At 35.2% G+C, this 22323-nt stretch overlaps 1 protein-coding gene across 2 annotated transcripts in view; it reads right to left on the reverse strand.

Annotated features, from left to right (window-relative positions):
- Window positions 1-789: 789 nt before the first annotated feature.
- The window catches only part of SPRED1 (sprouty related EVH1 domain containing 1), a 62053-nt gene continuing 40519 nt past the window's right edge, over window positions 790-22323 (reverse strand). For both annotated transcript variants that reach the window (XM_009689943.2, XM_068946313.1), the window contains exons 3-6: window positions 18701-18869; window positions 17339-17388; window positions 10722-10880; window positions 790-5919 (exon numbers count right to left, since the gene is read on the reverse strand). In XM_009689943.2, coding sequence (XP_009688238.1) covers window positions 5260-5919; window positions 10722-10880; window positions 17339-17388; window positions 18701-18869 — 1038 coding nt within the window. In that variant the 3' untranslated portion in view covers window positions 790-5259. The remainder of the gene's footprint in view (window positions 5920-10721; window positions 10881-17338; window positions 17389-18700; window positions 18870-22323) is intronic.

The raw sequence follows: 22323 nt of genomic DNA on the forward strand, positions 1-22323 counted from the left end.
GGCCCTGCAATCATAAAGTTCTTCAAGGTAGAACCTGATTAGATGAATGGTAGTACTCATGTAAATAGTTTGAGCCAGCGTCCCCCAAAGCTCTAGTGGGAATTACTTCATAATTGTAACCAATAACAAAATGTTTGCAAACGCCAGAGGCAAATGAAATCCAATTTAGAATAATCCATCTTAAATCCTGACCACAGACCTTTCAAAATATCAAGTCCTACAGATTTCTGCAGCTTCATCTTCCACTCCATTTTTCTTCATGAACAAATTAAGTTTTCCTTGCCTTCTTGGTGTTTACCTGATTCTTTAACTTACACAAAGCTCAAAATAATATTCAGACATACACATCTTTGGGGTGGGGTAGGGTAGGAGCTGGTAGAAGATGTGTTAGATAGCTAATGAAAACCTAAACAAACATGATTTATATAAAGGAATCTTGACAACTCTGGGCTCCTGACCCTCACGGCATGATGCCAAGGACATGTACTGCTGTACACACAAAGCAATCTGGTACAAGCACATTTTTGTATAAAACATTATAGTAGCTCTTAAAAAAGGGTGCTTACAATGCAAGATGCAGGTCCTTGAAGGTAATGCAATGTTCATGTTTGACTGATCTTAAAATCATAAAATGATCTAATTAACATCTTATCCAATAAGCAAGCAGCATACGATTTGAAAAAGATTACCCATATTTACATCTTTTTAGTCTGTTCTTGAGCCACAATATTTACTTTCATATGCACTGTTTGGAGTAATCCCAACACAGAATGGAAAAACATGTCAATGTTTCATTTCAAGACAGTTTTAATCAGGTAATTACAGGAAAAAACATTGAAACAAGTTTGTTTGTTTTTTTTTAAATGGTATTATCTTCTATGTCAACTTACAAGGATATGATGTAATAAACCAGTTACAAACGTAGAGGCATATTTACATTATATACTCAAAGTAACAAGCTATATTCTTATACATAAAGGAAACATCTATGGGATGAGTTAACTAAATTATACATCATTTAGTAGAAAGAAATAGCAGTAGAGGTTTTAATGGAAACAATATACACGTGAGGCACTTTGAGGTCGTTAGGGTGGAAAGCAAATGACACCAAGCAAAAGAAGAAAAATTATGTACAGATTATACTGCAACTTCAAACACAAAGGCGGCTTCTTCACGGAATGCTTTGACTTCTTAAACTAACCACAACTTTTGCAATTAAGGAAAGGAAGCTTTCAGGGGAAGGAAAAAAAAAAGCTTATATTTATTAGTGCACCAAAGGAAATTGAAGTTTTAACCACTCAGCTGCTGGACTAACAGAGTACCATAAGGCATGTTTTAAAAATTATTATTTTGCTGCCCACCTCTGCCTTGATCTTCATGTTATTAATATCAATGTCTCACTGTACTGGCCATGTACAGTGCCATTAGCTCTGGAAAAATTTACAGTCTGATTTAAAAACTATGCGTTATTTACATGGGAGTTCAACATTATCCTCCAGGCACACATGGACAGATCATCCAAGAGAACACATCTGAAATGACAATGGTATATTCCAACATGCAAAATGAAGACTTTCTTCAGAGCACCTTTGTTCGCTTACAAGGAAATTGCATCAGTTAAGCCTGTTTGGAACATCCCTCACATGAGCTCTGGAAAGGAATTTGAGTTTTATGCCATTATTTACTGCTGCTTATTAAACAGTTACTATGGTAACTGTAGGTTACTGTCAGAATATTGCTTTACTCTTGCACGCAGCTGCAGCCATACCCCTTCACAATGGCCAGACTGCATGTGCAGGTGCACACACACACACACACCTGTGCACATTCAAACTGGAGCTGTATCACACACCAAAAAGCTAGAGTCCTTCTGCGCAAGTATCAATACTTCACTCTTTTGCTATTGGAAAGAACTTTAAGAGAAAAATATTTCTTATAAGTCCAGTGACATACTCAAAAGACTTTTCATTTCTGATTTTCTATACTTTTGTGTAATAGGCCATTGTACAGTTTTAAGCCTAACAAAGCCTATGAGTAAAACATTTTTACTTTCAATTAACATGAACATTTAAGAGGTATAATAAAGAGTCACTGTAAAAGTCTGAATTACTCTTGGTAAATTCATAGCTAATATATTTTTGTAGCTTAAGTGCTACTGCACCTTTAGCCTGTTAAATAAATTACTGTGTAATCCAAGACTATGCCTGAGTGAAGCCTGAGTGTTTTTTTCTCTCCAGTAGATGGTGCACGAGCACTACCACTGATCTACTTCCCTCACTTCCTTTCAAGGGGAAATACTTAATTTTCATGGTAACTGTGGCTTTCAATAAACTAGGGAATTAACATTCAGCGACGGTTTCCCAAAGCTTGGGTCTCCCCTTCGAGCAACACAAAGCTCTGCTACTACATGCCTGAAAAACTGCAGTTCTGACATTTGGTGAGAGGGGGAGGAATCCGAGAAGGTATTTCTCTTCTTCCTTCCTAATGCTTAAGACAGTATTTCGGAAGAGACAGAGAATAAATTTTGCTTGCTTTTAAAAACAGAAGATGCAAGCATGTACGAGCCAGTTCTACTACAGCGTTGCTTTATGTCCATTTTTCATTACTCACCTCATAACTGCAAAAGCAGGTAAGATTCCTAAAAAACAGAGTATGTGTGCATCCTACTAAACAACCCTTATGTAACTATGTATCATTGCAGTTCTTTAGCTAAACTCAAATTGGGCATGCAGACTGAAAGTCCCTTCACAAGAAGAAAAAGGGAGCATATGTCATTTCATTAACATTTTTAGACAGATCAAGTCTTTAGAGAGTAACACAAAAGATAAAGACAACATTTTAGCAGCAAAGTGGTTAAATGCAGATTGAAAATATTAATGCACACATTCAATAAAAATATTAAAGCATATATATTGCATATAAAATACAGTACAGGACCAGGAGTTTCACTATTTTGTATAGTGCTCTGAGGAAATTGTTAAACTCATTTCTTTCTGAAGTATATACAAACAATATGATTCTACAGCATTTTCCTATACAGCCAGCAAGTTCTTTTCTTAGGTTGTTCACATCTATCTTCATCTTGAATTATGAACCTAGCACTTACAAATATTAAAATTCTTTCATTCACAAGAAAAAAACATTCCCATTTCACCGAAGTTGTTTTTAAAGTTAACAGTCTATTCTAGGCAACTAAGTTTAGCTGAAAATGTGTGAAGCACGAAAATCAACCAGAGTAGCAGCTTGCAAATATATAAATGGTAAAAACCAAGACTGCTGCTACAGCGTCATATTCTTGGACTTAATTCATTCAATTAACTTTTAGTACAAAACTAGAAGCTCTTTCGTAACTTCTACAGTTATCAATATATTTGTCTTCTTTTCAATGTGAAATAATACTTTGAGATGATCTATGTACACAATGTGGTCAATTCAAGCTGTAATATAAATATAAATGTTTTCTTTTAAAAAGTATTTTACAGACAGATGTTATATACATTTGCTCATTTTACTCCTGGACTACAGAGAAGAGTTAAAGGCGTTGATACATGCAGAAAGAAAAATTACACAAAATATACTGAAAAAATGCATAGGAAATGAGAAAAGTCATGTGCATCTTTTAAAATCAATTAGTTTTTTTGTTTGTTTAATAACAAGGGTATAGTGAGAACAATCTGTCCCACTCCAGCCAGGATACCAAATAGGCACTTTCCTTAATGAATGAATTGCTATCTATATTAAGAGTTGTCTATATCTTTAACGAGAAGTAAATGTTTCTTACTTCATGAAATAGCAAAGCATATAACGTTTTAAAAAAATTCGCTAGGGATTAATCTGTTAATTCTTATCTGAAAATTAAACATTTAGTAAATGCAAAGTTATACCAAATACACAATAGAACATACCACACACACGCAGACAGACGCGCACGTTCACTCTCTCTCTCTCTCTCTCCCCCCCCAACCTCCCTCCAAATTCACTCAGTGAGGAAGTTCACTCCAGTTTGGCCTGAGCTGTAATTTATTTCTCAAGCTAAGTCTTTTGCTGTTGCTTTCAAACTAAAAAGATAATCCCACAGTAATTTTGTTCTTGCCCATTCAAATAAGAAAAGGTTGCAGTTCAAAATAATGAAAACAATTTCACTTTTGTTATTAATCTTTCATTTTAATCATAGTACTTGATAAACAGCTGAACAGGATCCTAGTTTAACAGAAGGATAAACAAGAACACTGATGACAACTTGTTACAACTGCCTTAATGTACCTTTTGCTTAATGAACATTTGTATATGTAATAAAGTATTTTTGGAGGACACCCCAAAAGAAAACAACTTGCTGGTTGAGCAACAGAAACAACTTCCTTTTTGCTATTAGGTTTAAATCAAAGTCATTTATATATAAAAATAAATGTTATGTTCTAACAAGAACATTTTAGACAATTACATCTGTGCTTAACAAAAAAAATATTGGTCACTCAGGACTAGAATAATTAATATTTTAAAGGTTTTTAGATTATCAGAATGTATGGATACAACTCAACACAAACTGTAGCTGAAGGGAAACGGGACTGAAAATATCAATTTGTCCACCCGGAATAAAAATGCAACTAAAAACTAATTAAATATTTAAAATACTATCATGGAATGTGACAGTAGATATGGTCCATACCTACTACAACAGAGGGAAGGAAAGTTTAACATGTAATAATTCGTACCTTACACATTTAGTTAAATATAAACATTTGTTATTTATACATAAAGTTGCTTCCAAAAAACTATTAATAAGTGATTTAGTTGCACTTAAAATCAGTTTCATTTCTCATTTGCCAAGTATTAACTTTTCTTAATCTTAAATCAACTGCCGCTAGTGCACTTTTAGTTAACATTTCCCCTCAGATAAGTTTTAATCCTTCTTAAAAGAGCCCCTTCACCTAAACCATGAATGTACAAAGTGGCAAAAGTTAATCCCTTTTAGTATAATCGTAATTCATATACTCATTTTATAGCCAATAATAAGAATAGGCTTTCTTTGCAAAAACTCCTTCCCAACCTGCAACAAACGCCATGCACTTAAAGGAAATAGTTAGGCATGGCTAGCACTTGTAAAATGCCAAGGTCTGACAAGTCTTGTTGCTTCTTCCACATCAAGCATCTCTTACATGAGAGACGATTCCCTTCAGCTTGCCAAAAAAGCTTTCACAAATCCAAGTTAGATGCTTCCTGGAAACAAAGATTTTCAGCTCTGTTTGGCCCAAGACTGATTCATCCCGCAGCTTTATGCTTTCCTCCACAGCACCCACATACCTCACCACAGTGATGGCATGCTCTCAAGGGGAGGTAGCAGCACATACATGGAGCAATGAATGACAGTGCTACCAGTGCTAACCAGCGTAAGCAGAACTTGTCATCACTAGTGTCACAGGAGCAAGGATCAGAAAAATCTCCTTCAGAGTCTGACATGCAGTGATACAGCATGCTCTCTGCACAAAGCATGCAACTAACTTGGTAGATACATCTTTTAATAGGATCCGGAGCATCTTGACATTTTCCTCTGCCATTATCTTCATGATTAAACCTTTCCTGGCAGTATATACAGCGGGAACGCTCACCATCCTCTTTTCTTCTTTTTGAGTTTTTAAATTTTGATGAGGAAGGCTGAGTTTTAAATACCACAGAACCCTTTGAGTCTTTCAGGGAATTCAGCTTAGTTCCATCCCCACATGGGTATAAATAGTCAGATTTTTTATTGTCTGATTTAGAAAATGGTATATTTGAGTCTGCATCATCCCTCTCCAGGTCATTCTTCCACATGTCAGGATGCCTGTAGTCTGCATAACGACGTATCAAAATATCACGAGGGTTTATTCTAACAATTTCATCTTCATCCTGAAAACTAACATGTCTGATTGACTTCAATGGGACCTGAAATAGCAAAGCAAGATAAATTTACTATAGTAAAGTCCCAAATTTATAATCTATGTACACAGTAGAAATCAGAGTGCAGAATTTGTCCTTACTGTTTGAAGCTAATATTTTTAGCTTATTTTGTAACTTGTACAATTTACAAAAGCCCATGACTAGGTGTCCCTTTGCACGACATTAGCACCCTGAGGTTTCATATTCCTTTCCAGTATCTCTCATAAGAACTCTGGGTATTTTGGTATCCACATAAAACTTGATGCTCAAATTTGGGGTTTTCACATCTTACCGTGGCAATGAATTCCATACACCAATTTTGATTTTCAACTTCAGTGACATTACGCTGCGTTAGGATTAACTCCCTGATTCATTCCCTTAGAGTTACTCATGTTTAAGTGCCCTCTAGGGCACTTCTCTCAATAAGATTTCCATAGCCTTTATTCCCAATGCAAGTTTTCAAATTCTCTTCAATTTTGCAACAATAGTTCTGAGGATGAGTAACCAGTATTGAACACTAATCTAGACGAGGTTTTTTCCATACGAAGAGTAGTGTTCTGTAAAGTTCAATGGTATGATCAGTTACAGTAGTTTCTAAACATATCTCACCCTTAGCTAACGTACAGTATTTAACTTAAATGAGTTAGCTTAGGACACCATCAGGCAAATGGGCAAGCGCTTGTTAAATTCTCTTCTTGTAATGAACTGACCATAAGACTTTCAACTTAAAAGGCAAGTAAGAAGAAATAGGCTAAACACATACAAAACAAACAGCACAGAGTTAAGATAGAGCTCGATTGTTCTGCCTCATTATGAAAAGGCATGGGGGCATGAAATAAAGTTTTTGAAGGTGGAAAATTTGAAACATCCAAACTGAACTATTATGGAACTCATAACCACGTGCAAGATAGGGGACTGCAAGTGAACGCAGACTGTGGAACACGTGGCAGTGGTGAAAAGCGTCAAGTATAAATCGGCAACAGTCACAACATAGCAATGAACGTTACCGAAATCACATTACAGATGACTTTTAAGAAGGGGGGGGGCAAATAATGACATGATAAAAATTTGGCACCTGTATGGAAGGAGCTCCTCATAAATAGCAGGTAGTGCGCAGCAAAAAACCAAAAATCTCAGTGTGTGCCAATATTCCTACCTTACAGATAGACAATTACTTTCCCAAACTGCAGGGCTATTATAATGGGAGCTGGAATATAACTGAGCTTCAAGTCAAATTCCACCTTTTGCTACTGTCAAATGCAGTCTGCCAACCATCTCACAGAAAAGACTGAAAAGCAATCCCTAACCCACTAGCCTTACAGATTCTCCCGGAATCATGAATGACTTGGGAAGACATCTTGGCCTCTGTGTCATTGCTAAGAGTATTTACTTTGTCACTACTGATCCAGCTAATGAGAATTAAGATCTCTGTTAAGGAGAACAGTTGAACTACATGTGCCTAATCTGTTGCAATGTGAAACTAAGCGCTATTGAAGATGATGGTTTAAGTAAACACATTTTATTTCACTTTGGATGTGCTCCTACTACATTGAAATTAGGAGGCAGAGGAGAGCTAACCTCCAGCTGTGGAAGGGGGAGGAATAGCTTCTTAAAACATGCCAACTTCTGATTACGTAAAAATATCTGTAGTGTGTTCTAACCACGGCTTCGCTGCTTGGTAATCCGTGTGTGATACATTTTCAGTACAGAATTGTAATTAGACCTGCTTTGCCCTGGGAGTTTCAGTTGGAGTATGCTAACAAGAACAACCTTTTCTTGGCTCCAACCTACATAGTTGGACTTCCACAAAGTCCAGAGGATACAGTGTGGAGAAAGGATGTATCCGATCCAGCTAACAGCACTAATCTTCCATATTTATCAGGCTCTGATGGGGAAGCATTTAGGCCCCCTTTTTGCTTATGAAGCCAGAGTGCCTTTAAATGCTACTGTTTTCAAACAGAGAAATGATCCATTGTTTCAGCATCAACAATTAGCCATGGATTATTGCATTTTTTGAACTGTTTAACAGCATAAATTTAAGGAAAGAACAGTTTTTAAAATGTCATTATGTTTCCATGCGTTACAGGCATAAAGGTTCCTCACCCCATTGTCCACACAGAATCCTAAACATGCATTTAATGCATTACATAAATCCCCTCGTTAAGAAAAAAACCAAACCTCAGACCAAAAAACCCACTCTCCAGCTCTGATCCCCCAGAGAGCTAATAGACATTAAAGAACACTATAAATACTAATAACTGTAAAATGTGACCTCTCCTCAGTCCTTGAATGCTTTTTATTTAAGGACAACAATGCATACATAGAACTCATTGCTTTTTTTCAAATCCGCAGTCAACCACCTTCTAAAAAGTTTAAAGGTCGACATGTTAAAAAAGATGGCAGCATTCCATGCATGTGTGTGTCATGTTAAGAAATCAGTCATAAAGAAAACAAAGGGGAAAATATTAAAAACAAGCCAACAGGAGAAGTGTTGAAATCAAAAGCTTTATTTATAAAGTGTTAACATCTTGGGTATTTCATAGAACCTATATGAAAGCATGAGGTACATGAAACCTTCAGAATAATACACAACCCAGATTCAGTTAGGTACAAATATCAAGAAAATTCAACAAAAAGAATGCACATAGTCCTCTGGTCATCCAAAATTATAACACAGTCTAGTTATTCAGCCTAAGTAAAAAGAACAGTCTCTGTGCTGGAGCAGAAGTGAGGAAGAATACTGTACCAAATTGAAATTCCAGAGAATCTCATTACAAACATAATTAGCGAACTGGAAATTTGGCAGTAAATTTTTGTTGACGTGGTTGAACTTGCACCTCACTTGAATGGGAGCGCCTTTAAACAAGGCATGGGCATTCACTTAGTATGCTACTGTCTCCCCTCAAATAAATGGGTGCACCCAGCTCTGCTTAACTCACAGCTCCACAATATGAGGACAACGGCAGGTGAACATAACATTGCAAAGTATTAAAATTAACTTAAGCACACATCAGTTCATTAGAAGCAGAATATCTGAGGGACTTGGGTATGTTTTAATAACTTACAGTATTAAAAGTAAGGATTTGAACTGTCATTAATCCCTTCTTTATCTTAAGTTGAGCATATATTTGTTGTGCAATTCAAGTAATGAGCACAGTAAGAGTGTTCAAACCTATTTATAAATCATTAGAATAAAACTGGCATTTACCTCAAAATCTGCTATGCCACATGGTCACACACTTGGAGCTCAGCAGAGATAACAGTGCGTACATATAGGGAATGTGAGATTTTGTTGATTTGCTTATGTCTAAATATACACCAGACAACTATGCAAAAAGGATAGAAGTGTCGAATGCAGTTGGTGCTGCAATACGAAAAAAAAAAAATTTTTAAAGCACTTGATATCTACTTAAATCTCCGTGGAATCTCCCTTAACGTCAGTATACAGGAAGGGAATTCTAGTACTCTTCATTTTAAAGGAAGTTCTTCTACTTACTTTATAACAGACTGGCAGTGCCCGGTATACTACAACTCAAATTACCATTTCCTCTGTGGCCAATTTTATATACGCTTTTAAAACATACAGGCAGTTTAGGCTACTGTGCTTTTTCTTAGAACTCGATGAACATCAGGAGCACATACGCCATTGGTTACTGTAGCTGAGCAGGTAAGTGTTACCCGCAATACCCTAATCACCCACCTACTCTTATCCTAAAAAATTATTTAACTCTCTTTGCAACTAAATGGGAAGAGAGGGGAACACGTATCTCCTGACAAACAGAACAAAAAAGAGAAAAATAGTTAAGTGACTTATACAAAAAGATAGTTGGAGGAGATCCACAATTAAAATTCAGAACTGCATAATTTCAAGCCTTTTGGTTAGTTTTCCAGATAACGGTTTGCTGTTTTCGCACAATAGAGCGGTTACAAAGTAGCTGATGCAAGACTTCAATAGGATCCTATCTTTACAAGAATTACCTAGGGTATTACAAGCTTTATTTCAAGGGGCACACATATTTTCTGATGACACGTACACAGCTACTTCAACTTGCACTCTCCTTTGACTTGTGGCTTTAGGCCTATTTTACCAAAACTGTCAGTTCTTTAATGCTCAGAAGAAAGCAAAATGTATATTGTTAAAGAAAAAGCTTTACTGTTAAGTTTCCAATCTGATGTAGATATGACCTCTTTTGAAAAGTGTCAGTACACTGGCCTTCCTCATGTTAATATTCTTTTCCTCTTTACAAATCTGTTCAATAACAGTTTAATATCTTTCATGCATAACTGATATGCAGCTTCCCTTTCTGTACCAAAATATTATATTTTAGTTTAATAGGCAGTTAGAAACCATAAACAATGTTTCACTGAAAATATTTAACAGAAGCACCCCCCTGCATAGTGCATCCAAAATATCCATTTTGAAGATACACTTCAATATTTCTAATCAGAACAATTTTAATATACATGTAATTGAAACCGAGTCCGTGGCCAATTTACATTTTCTAAGCAAATGTAAATGGTTTCTCAAAGTTGCAAATACAGAAATCCGACTTCTTCAAAGAAAGTAAAAGACTTATGTAGTCTGCTGCACTAGAGCACAAGCAAATCCTTTCACAAAGCTTTACCTCTGCTGCAATAATGCTTGAATATTTCGGCTGCAAAGCACGTATTGATCATTTCAAGAAGCTGAGAGTATAGTGCTACAAACAGGGACTTATAATGAAAGCGCTCTTTTGTCAGAAACTAAACGTTGAGCAACTAACACAGTAAGCAAAAATCAGAACTGCTTCTTTTATTAGTAGTCTTACCTGATTAGGTTGGCTAGGAAAACAGGCTCTCCTTGAGTTGAAATCCTCAAATGTTGAAGGCCTTAAATTTGAACTGTTGTAAGGTTCACTGGTTACTACAGTTTCATGTTGGAAAAGGTGATCTTTCATTAATGAACTCGAAGTATTTTCTTGAGTAGCCTAGAACACATAAAAACTTGGCTTTATCCTTGAAATGATTTTTGCATTTACACAAAACCTGTACCAAAAAATCAAGTTCATATAGAAACGCATTAATTTTCAACACAATGTGTCAGTGGCATTTATAGACGCAAATACTTTAAAAAGTGGCTCCTTTTCTATGAGTCAGCCTTAGAAAACACGAGTTCATTCTCTGCGGAGCACATACAACTCACGCCTTAGAGACACAGGCCTTTATAGCTCACTCACTCACCAAATCAGACATAAGAAACCTCATTAAGGAGCAAGAGGTTAACCCAGTCTCTAAAATTACACTCTTCAACTGTCCATGAAGATACTTGCCCACAAGCCTTACCCATGGGTAAGACTTGCAACATCTTACACTGTCTTCTGTCCCTGCAGGTGACTCAAAGGTGCGCACACACACACTCTCTTTCCTCGGTAGTCAAGAGGGACACCATCTGATAAAGGACACGGGCACCGAACACCTACCACAGCGTTAACTATCAATGTCAGATACCAATGTATAAATGTAAACCTTAGTCTTAAATAAGCCTTTGTGCCATATATACACCAATTATAAAGGAAAGCTTTTATAAAATTCCATCACAGATATCACAATTGAAGCCAATCAACTTACTCCAAGAACAGATTTGGGGTTGTCAAGACAGAGAAATGTATTTGACCTTTGTAAGACAAGAACTCAGTGACAACTGCTTTAAAAGAAAAATATTCAGCTTACCAACCTAGATATTACAGATAAACGGATGCAGCCTAATTTCTCCCATTTAAAAAGAGAAAAAGTAGAAAAGAACAAGAGTTCATTTAATACCTTATTTAGCCTACAAATATTCATTATTCAGAGCTACAGCCATGTCGAATGAATATCCTAAACTCTGTATTTTTAATTGACCTAATAGTTTAGAAACAGCCAAACCACATTTATTAGTATCAAAAAGGCTTTCTTTGGACAGACACTTCCTACTCCAATGTCACATTTCATGACAAGGTTATAAACACCTCAAAAATCCGTATTTATAATGGAAATACTGACAATCAAAAGGGAGAGGCCCTAGAAACAAAACTACTATTGTATTAAAACTGCTTTTAAGTAAAAAGCGAACATGTACATTTTTCCACAAGAACTAAGCTTTATGTATTAAATATACAGAATATTACACACAAACACAAATGCACACATTTCCCTTTTCTACTGTCCAAAGCAATTACACCGCCCACATTCAATATCCTTTAACCACAGCCTGCAAAGTACAGCACTGGCATAGGTTACTTTACAGATGATACTGAATAACCTACGCCAGTTTTTAATGCACAACGGAAATCTGGTTTGGTCCCAGCTGCTGGTATAATAATTACTGTCCTATGGTTGCTAAGAGATACTTTGACTTTTTTTCCAAGACTACTAAAACATTTCTGTGCGCGCAGGCAAAAGGATGCTGGGTAAAGCAATAAAATGACTCCAGCTGTAGCTCTCCAGCAGAATTCAAAGCCAGATGACAGCTGTAGAGAAAATGAAAACCAGACTGAGCTTCTCTTCTTCAAATTTTCTCTCCTCACTTCTCCCCTTCTCCCAGTTTGCCAGAGTTAAATCTGGGAGAGAATTCAACATTGTTCTGCAAACACTGTTAAAAATGTTCTGCTGCAAGTTGAATGATTACACAGAAGGATGGATGAGAGACTACATTTCCGTTGCATCCCAATTCTTGTATTTACTTCCCATGTGGCCTCAAATTCTGCTGTTTGATGTTAACCAACACAAGAAGAGCTTGTTTTTTTCTCCTCCCACTTATTTTTTTTGATTGTGAATAAACAATATAGGTTTCAAAAACATTTAAGTATCCTCCTTCTGTTTTAGCTATTTCTAAGACTGATGGAGCAATTGCTTTCAGATTTGGCAAAGAACTTCTATTATAATCAAGTATGTAATTCTGACATGGCCTGAAATATTACCCAGATTAGTCTGAATGTTTTATACAGTTCAAAGGAAAAAATAAGGCTTTTCACAGGCTTATGACTGCTTCCAAAGTTGTTCTACCTGAATATATAAAGAACATCAGAGGTGATTAGGGATTCCAAAGAGGAAACTAGTGAAATAAAACAGAAAGCGTAAGTCTGTTGAAGTAAACAAAGAGAGAGGGGGAGATGTAAACAGCCTGTTATAGATAGTGATGAAGAAGAAAAAACAAACTTCATTTTTGAATACTACTCCACCAAAAAGCCTAATAAATCTTATAGAATTTCAGTGCATATATTAGATTTTAAATAGTAATATAAATTAGTATTACTTCTATTTTTAGGAACCACACAGTTAATTTATGTGTACTACCTATTGTTAATCTTTTGTGCTTCACCACATAGTGCTTCTTCCTCTGTGCAAGCAATACAGTGTTACGGGTAACACAAGTCATAACGTCAATTTTTTTTTTTTTTGTTAATAAAACTCGGGCAAAGCTTCATTTGTACACAAAATAAATTGAACTCTCACTAAAGAGCATAAAAGCAAAAAGGCACACGAACTGTTTACATCCTCCTTGCCTGCACCAAAACCACATAAGGCAGCGTGTTTAAGTTGTAGGCCTTTCCCCCTTCATTTTGGCAAAAACCCAGCCACACAGATTTACCTCTAGGAAAAAATCTTGATTTTTTTTTTTTTTTAAACATTTTCCAGTTAAGCTAGATCAGTTCTACAGCACAAAGTTTATATTTGGTAACAGAAAAAGCTGAGCTAATATTTGAACAAACAAGCAAACTGAATTAAACAAGCTGCTTGTCTGCTGCACCAGAACTCCTGTTTTTATACCAAAAAATCCAAACTTCCTACCAAAACAAATTCCCAGTATACAACCCCATATAGATAAATATATAGGCATATATATTCCCAATATCATTTACAAACATTGTAGGTAGGTAGTTAGCTCTGTTTATGCATTTCTATTTCAAATTAATGTAGGAAAACTAAGGGGTATTTAACGACATGAGCAATTTGCATGTAGTTGGTTCATTTAACAACTTACTGTAACTTTAATCATTCAAGCAACCTTTAAGAGCAACTATGAACACCCTTCAATGTTGTTTTGTTAATATTAAGATCTTGTCATTATTTTTGAGTAATTGAGCATCTAAAGAAACTACAGCAAAGCTATGTCTTCTGAAAATGACACACGTGATCCTCAGCAAGAAGGATGCTTTCTTTGTGAGATTCTATTTAAAGAATATAAACAAATCTAGTGACCCAAGATAAAATATTATGAGCAAAATACTAGCCTAGAAAGCACAAGATTAGTTTGATTTTTGGATTTGCCTTTAAAATATTGCAAAGGCATCTTGGGCAACTGCTGTGTTTCAATATGCTACGTTTATGAAACCTGATAATACTTTTGACAGGTAGGCCTTGAGGTGCAACAGCAATGTGCCTAACTGTAGATCAGAAGGCTGTGTGTTCAGATATTACTTGGATCATTTTATTTGCTCTCTGTCACACAGAGTATAACCAGCCAGTAGAATAATTTATGAAGCATGTCTTGCTTTCTTCATTGCTAATCATCTTGATTTTGAAAACCAGACAATTGTTAATCAAGTTTATGTACACAGTACCTACTATATTCATACTTCAGATGTATGCAGTAAAGAGGATTCCTGTTGTGTAAGATGCTTAGAACAGCATAGGCAAAATACTCTGATGACATATGATGTAACTAACAAGGATTTATTAAAATTAATGTCTTCAGACATACCCTGACAACATCTTGAGGACTTTATCTACCATACTAACTAATGAATCAAGAAAAGAAACTGAATAATTCTGATATATGTGATAGTAATTGCAGGGTACAGATAGAAATATAAGTACTTTAACAATCATGCCATGAAAAGTAAAGAAACTCTTCATTCTTTTTGATGTTCTACTATTTTAGCAAAAAAATATGGCTATTTAGTATTTTTATTAAACTACAAATTATGAGGATAAGCTCTACTGTTTGCTCATTTGTACATCATCGATCAAAAGTTATAAATGACAATTCTGGAAGATGTGTTATGATGAAACAATACTGTGTATGCGGGCAACTGGAACTTTTTTTATGCTGAAGTGTCAATCTCCTAACGCTCTACCCACTCACCAGAATGCCTATGCATATCTATGCATATATTGTGCATATATTCTAAAACTTTTAATAAGACACCATTAAAAATACTCCTAGAAACCTGGGAGAACATCTTATAGAATAAGCAAGAAAAAAAGGCATTAAAACTTTTAAATTATAGTGTGAGAAAAAAAAAGTCAATATGATTCTTCAAATACATAGCACAATAACTTTAAATAAAATGATTTTACTCTTTCAAATTAAAAATATTAGGACATCAAGTTCCACTTAAAACAGTGGATTAACCTTGGAAGGGGAACAGAATCAACTGTTTGGAGGAGAATATCTATTATTTTGCATTTCCAGAATATTGTTCTTAATGAGCAGACTTGTTGCCGGTAACTAAAATGATGTAGTATTTCTACATCCATACCTCTTCAATTATGGATTCGTTATTGATACATAAACCTTATTTAGATGAAGCGTGTCTAAAACAGGTGGCTTCGGCCTTCTTTGCATTACTCTTTCACCTCATATTCTAGTAGCAAGGCAATTCTAGTATCACATATTTTACTTTGTTATGCAGAGATACAGTAAGACAAATTGGCTAATTTCTGCCACTAGAAAACAGATAATTCTTGTCATCAATCCACAGTACAGATCCACAGCTAGACCATGTGCATTATGGTGAAGTCATTTAATATGTTTTGCTGTCCGGATTGTAACAGAATTAATTTAAACAGCAGTTTCATAACAGGATTGTTTGCATCTGTAAGTATATATAATATGTGATGTAAATTTATTTTTCTCCACTTTTCATCCAATAACAAAGTTTGCAAGTATAAAGAATCACAGATATTTACTTTAATTCTGGCACTCCTATATAGAAACATAACAACTTGGCAGCATAATCAAGAGGTAATTTGTTTCCTCTAATCTCATTAGGCTTGTAGAAATTGCTCAATTTTTGAAACATGCTTTATTGCAAGGATTAATACATCTTTTAAAAGTTGATTAAGGGTTGTGTTAAATTTTGCACACATTTTCTTCACTCTGTCAAAATCTCATGGCTATTTTATATCCACAAATATCCAATTTTCAAAGTAATTTTATTTTAAAGTGCCTTAAAATAAAGAACTGTAAATAAAGAACAACAGTTGGTTGTATAGTCAACACCTACACAAAGAGACAAATCTGTCCTATTCCATGAAGTGGAATAAATCAAGAGACTTCTGCATAGCCATTTCATTGCAGAATCCTTTCTAAATACTGTCAGTCCCATATCAGAATTTGATTCTTAACTATATCTTCAAAGCAGTCTGACAACTTTAGTGATTTTGTGTTGCAGAGGATTTAAGTTGCATATACTAGTATAGGAAATACAGAATCAAAATTTAATATTGCAAAATAACAAAAATCTTTCCCTCAAGAAATTGCATATCATCAGTTTTCTGAATATTCTCTAAAACCCAGAGCCAACCTGTTTCTATATAAGCTTCATATTAATTTAAATATCTGAACATCTGAAAAGGGAACTGAATGTGTGTAGGAATAAGGCCAAGATTTCCATGCAACTGTAAACAGGAAAAGAGATGACAAGCATGCATAGATGCAAGCATTTTTTTACTCAGTTATATACAGTAAAGAGCTACAGTGTAATTATGCATATTTGTTTGTTTTACTGTATTTTTAATTACATGGATTTTTTGATGTTACAGGGCGTTGCTATACATCAGTTCTATAATATTTGATATACTGTGTAAAGTATTATATACTTTGCAAGCCTTGAAAGAGGTAAGTTATTACCTCTAATGACATTATGGCCTATAACAACTTTAGTGTACATGCTTTTAGAAAATATCTGAACTTCTGTTGTGGTTTAGACTAGATTCTTCTAACCAATATCTCAGCATCTTTTCAGTTCCAGTCATATAGAGTAAGAAGTATATATCACTGCAGAGTGATTTCTACAAAAACAAATAGGATGTACACGTAAAAAATGAATGAGAGAGCACGCACGCGCACATGAGGGAGAGATCCATCTATTTTCATTCAGAAGAATATTTCATGTTCCCATGACTGCTATGAGGACACATAACCTATACCAGTCATTCTAAACTCAAAAATTAATCTTAGGATGGTTAATCATCCTTTTGATTAAATATTCACTACTAACTTTAGGGCAGATAGTATCATAAGTTTTCTAGATAAATCTTCTGGAACTTAGCTTATTTTACCTCATGAAACTTAAATTTGCTGCTGCTCTAATTTTGCTTATTCTTGATAACAAGAAATTGTTCAAAGATCTTCTTCCAAAAATAACTGCACAGTTAATACAAAAATTAAAATACTTACTTGAAAGCAGTCTTCTGCCACTTCAACATCATTTTGGGAGGGTGGGTAACCTACAGAGAAAGTTGAAAACACAGAATAATCAAAGTTCTTTTTATTTACCATTTACTGCTTCCAATACTCCACTCCATCCTTCAACATCCACCTAAGATAATATAAACAAACTTGTTCACTTTTTAAATTAGTGTGTGGATTATTATCTCATAACCTGATTTCACTACGTACCTTTCATTTCCACTTTCTGTATTATTCAGTATTTCTAGCCACATTCTTATTTGTCTTGTTCACATCTTTCTTGTAAAAGTATTTCCAAAGTGTTACCAAAAGTCAGAAGCAACGCAGCACGTTCTTATTAACGCATCGTTTTGCAAATTAAAGGTAGACACATTTTAGTTAGCATGAATGCATGCTGTGCAATATTTGTAAGCTAAAAAGATCAGCAGAAATTGGAGCTGTAAGACTACAAGAAAGAAAAAGAGTATGTGCTTGCATGTTCTCCAATTACTTCTCTCACAGGGATATGGATGGTGGTATCATCACAATTCAAAATAAGTCAATTTAGTATGACAAAAAGCATCTTCCTTCCAAAAACATGCTTCTCTTTTTGCTATTATTATAATGCACCTTAAAACCCCTAAACTCATAGCACATGAAACGGAATATTTTCTTCAAAACTCTCCCTTGTTTGAGTTGCTTTTTACAGGCCTGAAAGAAATGTTCTTCCTAGTCAATCAATACCTGTTCCCTTCCCTTCTTCCTCTTCCTTCTCCCCACCTAGCACAACTTTTATCTTATTTTTATCTCAAAATTGAGGCTTTTCAATATTCTTGCTTGTTCATTATTTTTCATGAGATCAGTGAAACTCTGGAAACAGCTAGCCACACTACTATTAGAGAAAATTTTTCAATCCCATGTAAATTTGTCCTCAGAACTACCTTGTCAGCTGTTAGTAAACAAGTCTATGAACTTTCATCAAAGCATGAGCAGACAAGCAGAGAACTATGGGCCTCAAATCACTCAACTTCATAGTTTATACTCTGAGAACAAGGTTCTGAGAGGATCTGGGTAAGGCTCGCTAGCTTCCTCCTTTTCCTCATGTCTAAAAAAGAGGTAATGCTTTGTTATGTAGGGATGTTCTGGGAATTACCTTACCAACGTCCATGAAACAATCTAAAACACTTGGGTGAAAGGTGCTTCAGAAATGCCAGAAGTACCATTTTAAAATCATCTGTTATAATTTCAATATGCTGTGGATCAATTCACATCTTTAAATACTGTCAGCATTAAATTGAAGTACTTTGCCTAGTTTTAACTCCTTTATAGACACACAACCCCTTCCCCCAACTCCTCCACCTGCATACATACCTTGAGAAATATCTTCTACAGCTCTCCGAATACCCCTGTCAAATGCTCTTGCATCAGCAGGACTCTGAAATGTGAGGCCAAACTTCTTGTCATCAATCTTCCAGTGGTAAAAAGTAGGAGTAACTTTGTTGTAAACGAGATCCTTCTTTAATGTGCATTCCAAGACCACCTTCCAGAAAATGAGAGGAGAAAAAGAGATCAGTGATTAATATATGCAATTTGAGAACCAAAGTTAGTCTTTGTGAATTACCTGAAAATATATATAAGAGCAGATAAAAGTCTCTGTCTTAAGTTTCTTCCTATTATGAGGATGCAATTTTAGCTTTGCTTCCGTTATGACCAATTCTTCGCTAACAGTTGCTGATATAGCAGCATGGGTTAGGGACACAACTCTTTTGCATATTCCTATATTGAGAGAGTATTTCTAACCTCAGAAGTCTATTGTACTTGCAGACCAGCACCTTTATCCATACAGATTTATTATCAGTTCAGCAAAGGAAATAAGCTGTACCTTGAAAAAATATTATTATGCTGATATCAAGGGTGACTATGTCACTTGGAGTTGTATTTGTATAACTATTCTACAAAACTGAGTGCTGAACTAAGACAGTTTCACTTCAGCTTTCTCCCAGAAAGACTACTGAAAAGAGAATACAGCAGAACTGTTTTAAACACCGAGAGCAATCAAAACTGAAAACTTCTTATATCCACAGCTCTCCGTACCTAATAAATATGCTTAAGTCTCATGTTCCTCTATAATTAAATTGGCAATTAGGAATAATACACAGAGATTATTTGGCTACCAAACCATTCGAGATATGAAACAAACACATTCAGTTATGAAGAAAATAAAGGGAAAAATCACAGTCTTCACACCATTCCCCCAGTTTAATTTGCTTAATATTTTAAATATATTTGCAAATTTAATTTACTGGTGAAAATTAGTACATAGTTGCACTGAATAATTGTTGATTAAAAAAAAAAACAGGGCAAATAACAAAGTATGAGGGAACATGTATTCATGTACTCCTGTATCACTATATACTATTAAAAGCATTGCAAAACAACCTATTACTATCGGATTCTGAAAAATCTACATGGTCAGCTGAATTAGGAGTTTTAATATATTATTATTTCTATAATAATGAAATAAAAAAAATGTGAAAGTACATTAAGTATGCAACTTTTTTAAAGAGAAAATATAAAATCTCTTATGGCATCTGAAAAACAAAGGTTGATTTTAAACATGACCGAGAAAATTCTCCAAACTTAAAAGCAAAAAAAAATGCATGTGCTTATATTGCTCTTACGTAAGCTTCGTGCTCTTCCTCTCCCTTCCTTGTGCAAGTATTACATAGAGAAGGAGATTTTAGGCTGCTTTTCATTACCTATCTCCTGCCTCGCACCCAGCTGTTAACCATCTTCTCCAGAGTTTTACTGCTTTATGCATCCCTGTTATCCCTGTCTCAAGAGTGAAGGGCGTTCCTTCAACACACATGAATCCTTTCAGCATTAAAATCAGTTTTGATATTCTGCTCTGAGTTCCCTAAACAGTCAACAATATGCAACTGTCTGCAAAGAGGCACAGTAAGGAATCTATTTGCTGTAAATGCACAGAATAAGGTGCTGTGGCAACAAAAAACCACGACCAACAAAACTCATTCTCCAGTTCTAATTTGCATTAAATGACATACTCTGTTCCTTGTGTTGATTTTAAACTTTAAATCAAACTTGCTTGCTCCTAAAAAGGGCAGCAGTTCAAAATGAAGATTGCTCACATCAACACATTGTCTAGGTTTGCGAGCGCTTTTTTGGGGCCTCTGCTGCTTCAAACACCGACAATTTTGCCACTACGTTTTGCATGCAGTTTTACCCAAAACGTGAACAAGAGATGAGAAGTAATGCAACGCTGATTCTTATAGTACCTCCATGAACACCTGATCCCAAAAAGACTTAATCAAAGTCCATGCATGGATGTTTCCACCCATGGGAAAATGGAATGGAAGAATAAACAAAGCACAAGCTCTCTCTAAGACGACAAGTAAATCCATTTTAAGGAAAATCTCTTTTCTCTATAATTAGATACTTTAAACTGAAGATTCAAATCCAGATGATAAAAGCTGATGCAAGACAGTAGCACCAAAGATAAAGTACTGGACTAAAAACTGATAGGCTAGTGGTTATGATTTAAAAACAAATAAACAAACAAAACCCACACAAATACTAATAACATTATATAAAACAAACATCATTTCCTATACAACATCACAATTGCTTTTAGCTTGATTTAAAGGAATATCAAATTTTACAGGACAATTAATAACTGATTTGGCAGTTTAAAAAGCTATATGAAAACAGATCAACCAGTACAAGAGATATATGTGGTAAGTGCATTGAAAGGGAAAAACACTACAGCGTTCATTGTATCAAAATTATAGACACTATCACACATGTAAGAATCCATATGGGGGAGACTTTATGCCTGGCCCACCCAAGAGAAAACTCAAAACCAGAGCTCAAAATGAACCATGGGACATAAATCTACAAGAAACACAGCCTTCATTAGTTTGGATGACTCTGGAAATTTAAAAAAAAAAAATCCCAAGGCATTTATATTTTCAAAAACTCCTTTGTGTGTATTTTGTAAAAACAATATTTTCCTGTTAAACATCAACGGTGTCAAAGGCTTTTTATGCCGAAGAAAGCAAACTATCACAGCAAGGGGGGGTGGGGTGGGGGGGAAGTATTCTAATCCACGTATCTCCAAATATAGCCTGGGAAAGGCAAATCAGTACAGTTATCAATATAGTTATTATTCTGAGCCTGCAGACATCCAGAACTCCAAAGCATTCTCAAAAGCGTAATTCTCTAAGCATACACAGGACTGTATCTATTTACTACTATTTAATTAAAAACCTTTTCTTAATATAGTTTCCAGCCTATCATTAAGTGCAAAGCTAACGATGTTATAATTACTCACAGAAGTATTTCTTTTCTATAAATTTTCCCACCTGGAAACACATTCCCACATTCTTGAAAGATATTAGAAACTATTTGCCTTGTGTAGACAAGACAAACCTGTTAAGTTCTAAATTTTAAACTAATTCACTTCCAAAACAAACACCTGAAAACAAAAATAAGGTGACTACATTTGTATCATTATCTAGGTCCTATTTTGGAAACAAATATAAAAAAGAGTAATCACATTTGATACAAATTTCTATTTTGATAACAGATCCCTTAATCGAGTGTTTCTATATCCTGGGACAAGATACTGTTTTACTAGTTTCCTGTGGTGCTTTCAAGAGCTTACAGCATCATATGTAGACAGAGACTCACAACTTATCATTGATCATCCAAACCTACAAACATACAAGCATTTGTTTTTTGATGAATATGCCTTTCCCACTTACAAACAAACAAAATCTATCTGCTCCACCCCTCAATACAAACCACTGTTTTCGCCAGTCTTGGGCCCAAGTTCCATGACCTGACTAAACTCATGCTACAGAGCTCCTGGCCCTAGTGCCACCAAAGCCCCCATGACCCTATGACATTTTGTGTGTGTGGGTGTGCATATATGTGTTTTTAATTCAAGAAGTAACATAACGTGAATGCTGTTC

This window comes from Struthio camelus, chromosome 5 (assembly GCF_040807025.1).
Source record: "Struthio camelus isolate bStrCam1 chromosome 5, bStrCam1.hap1, whole genome shotgun sequence".
NCBI lineage: Eukaryota > Metazoa > Chordata > Aves > Struthioniformes > Struthionidae > Struthio > Struthio camelus.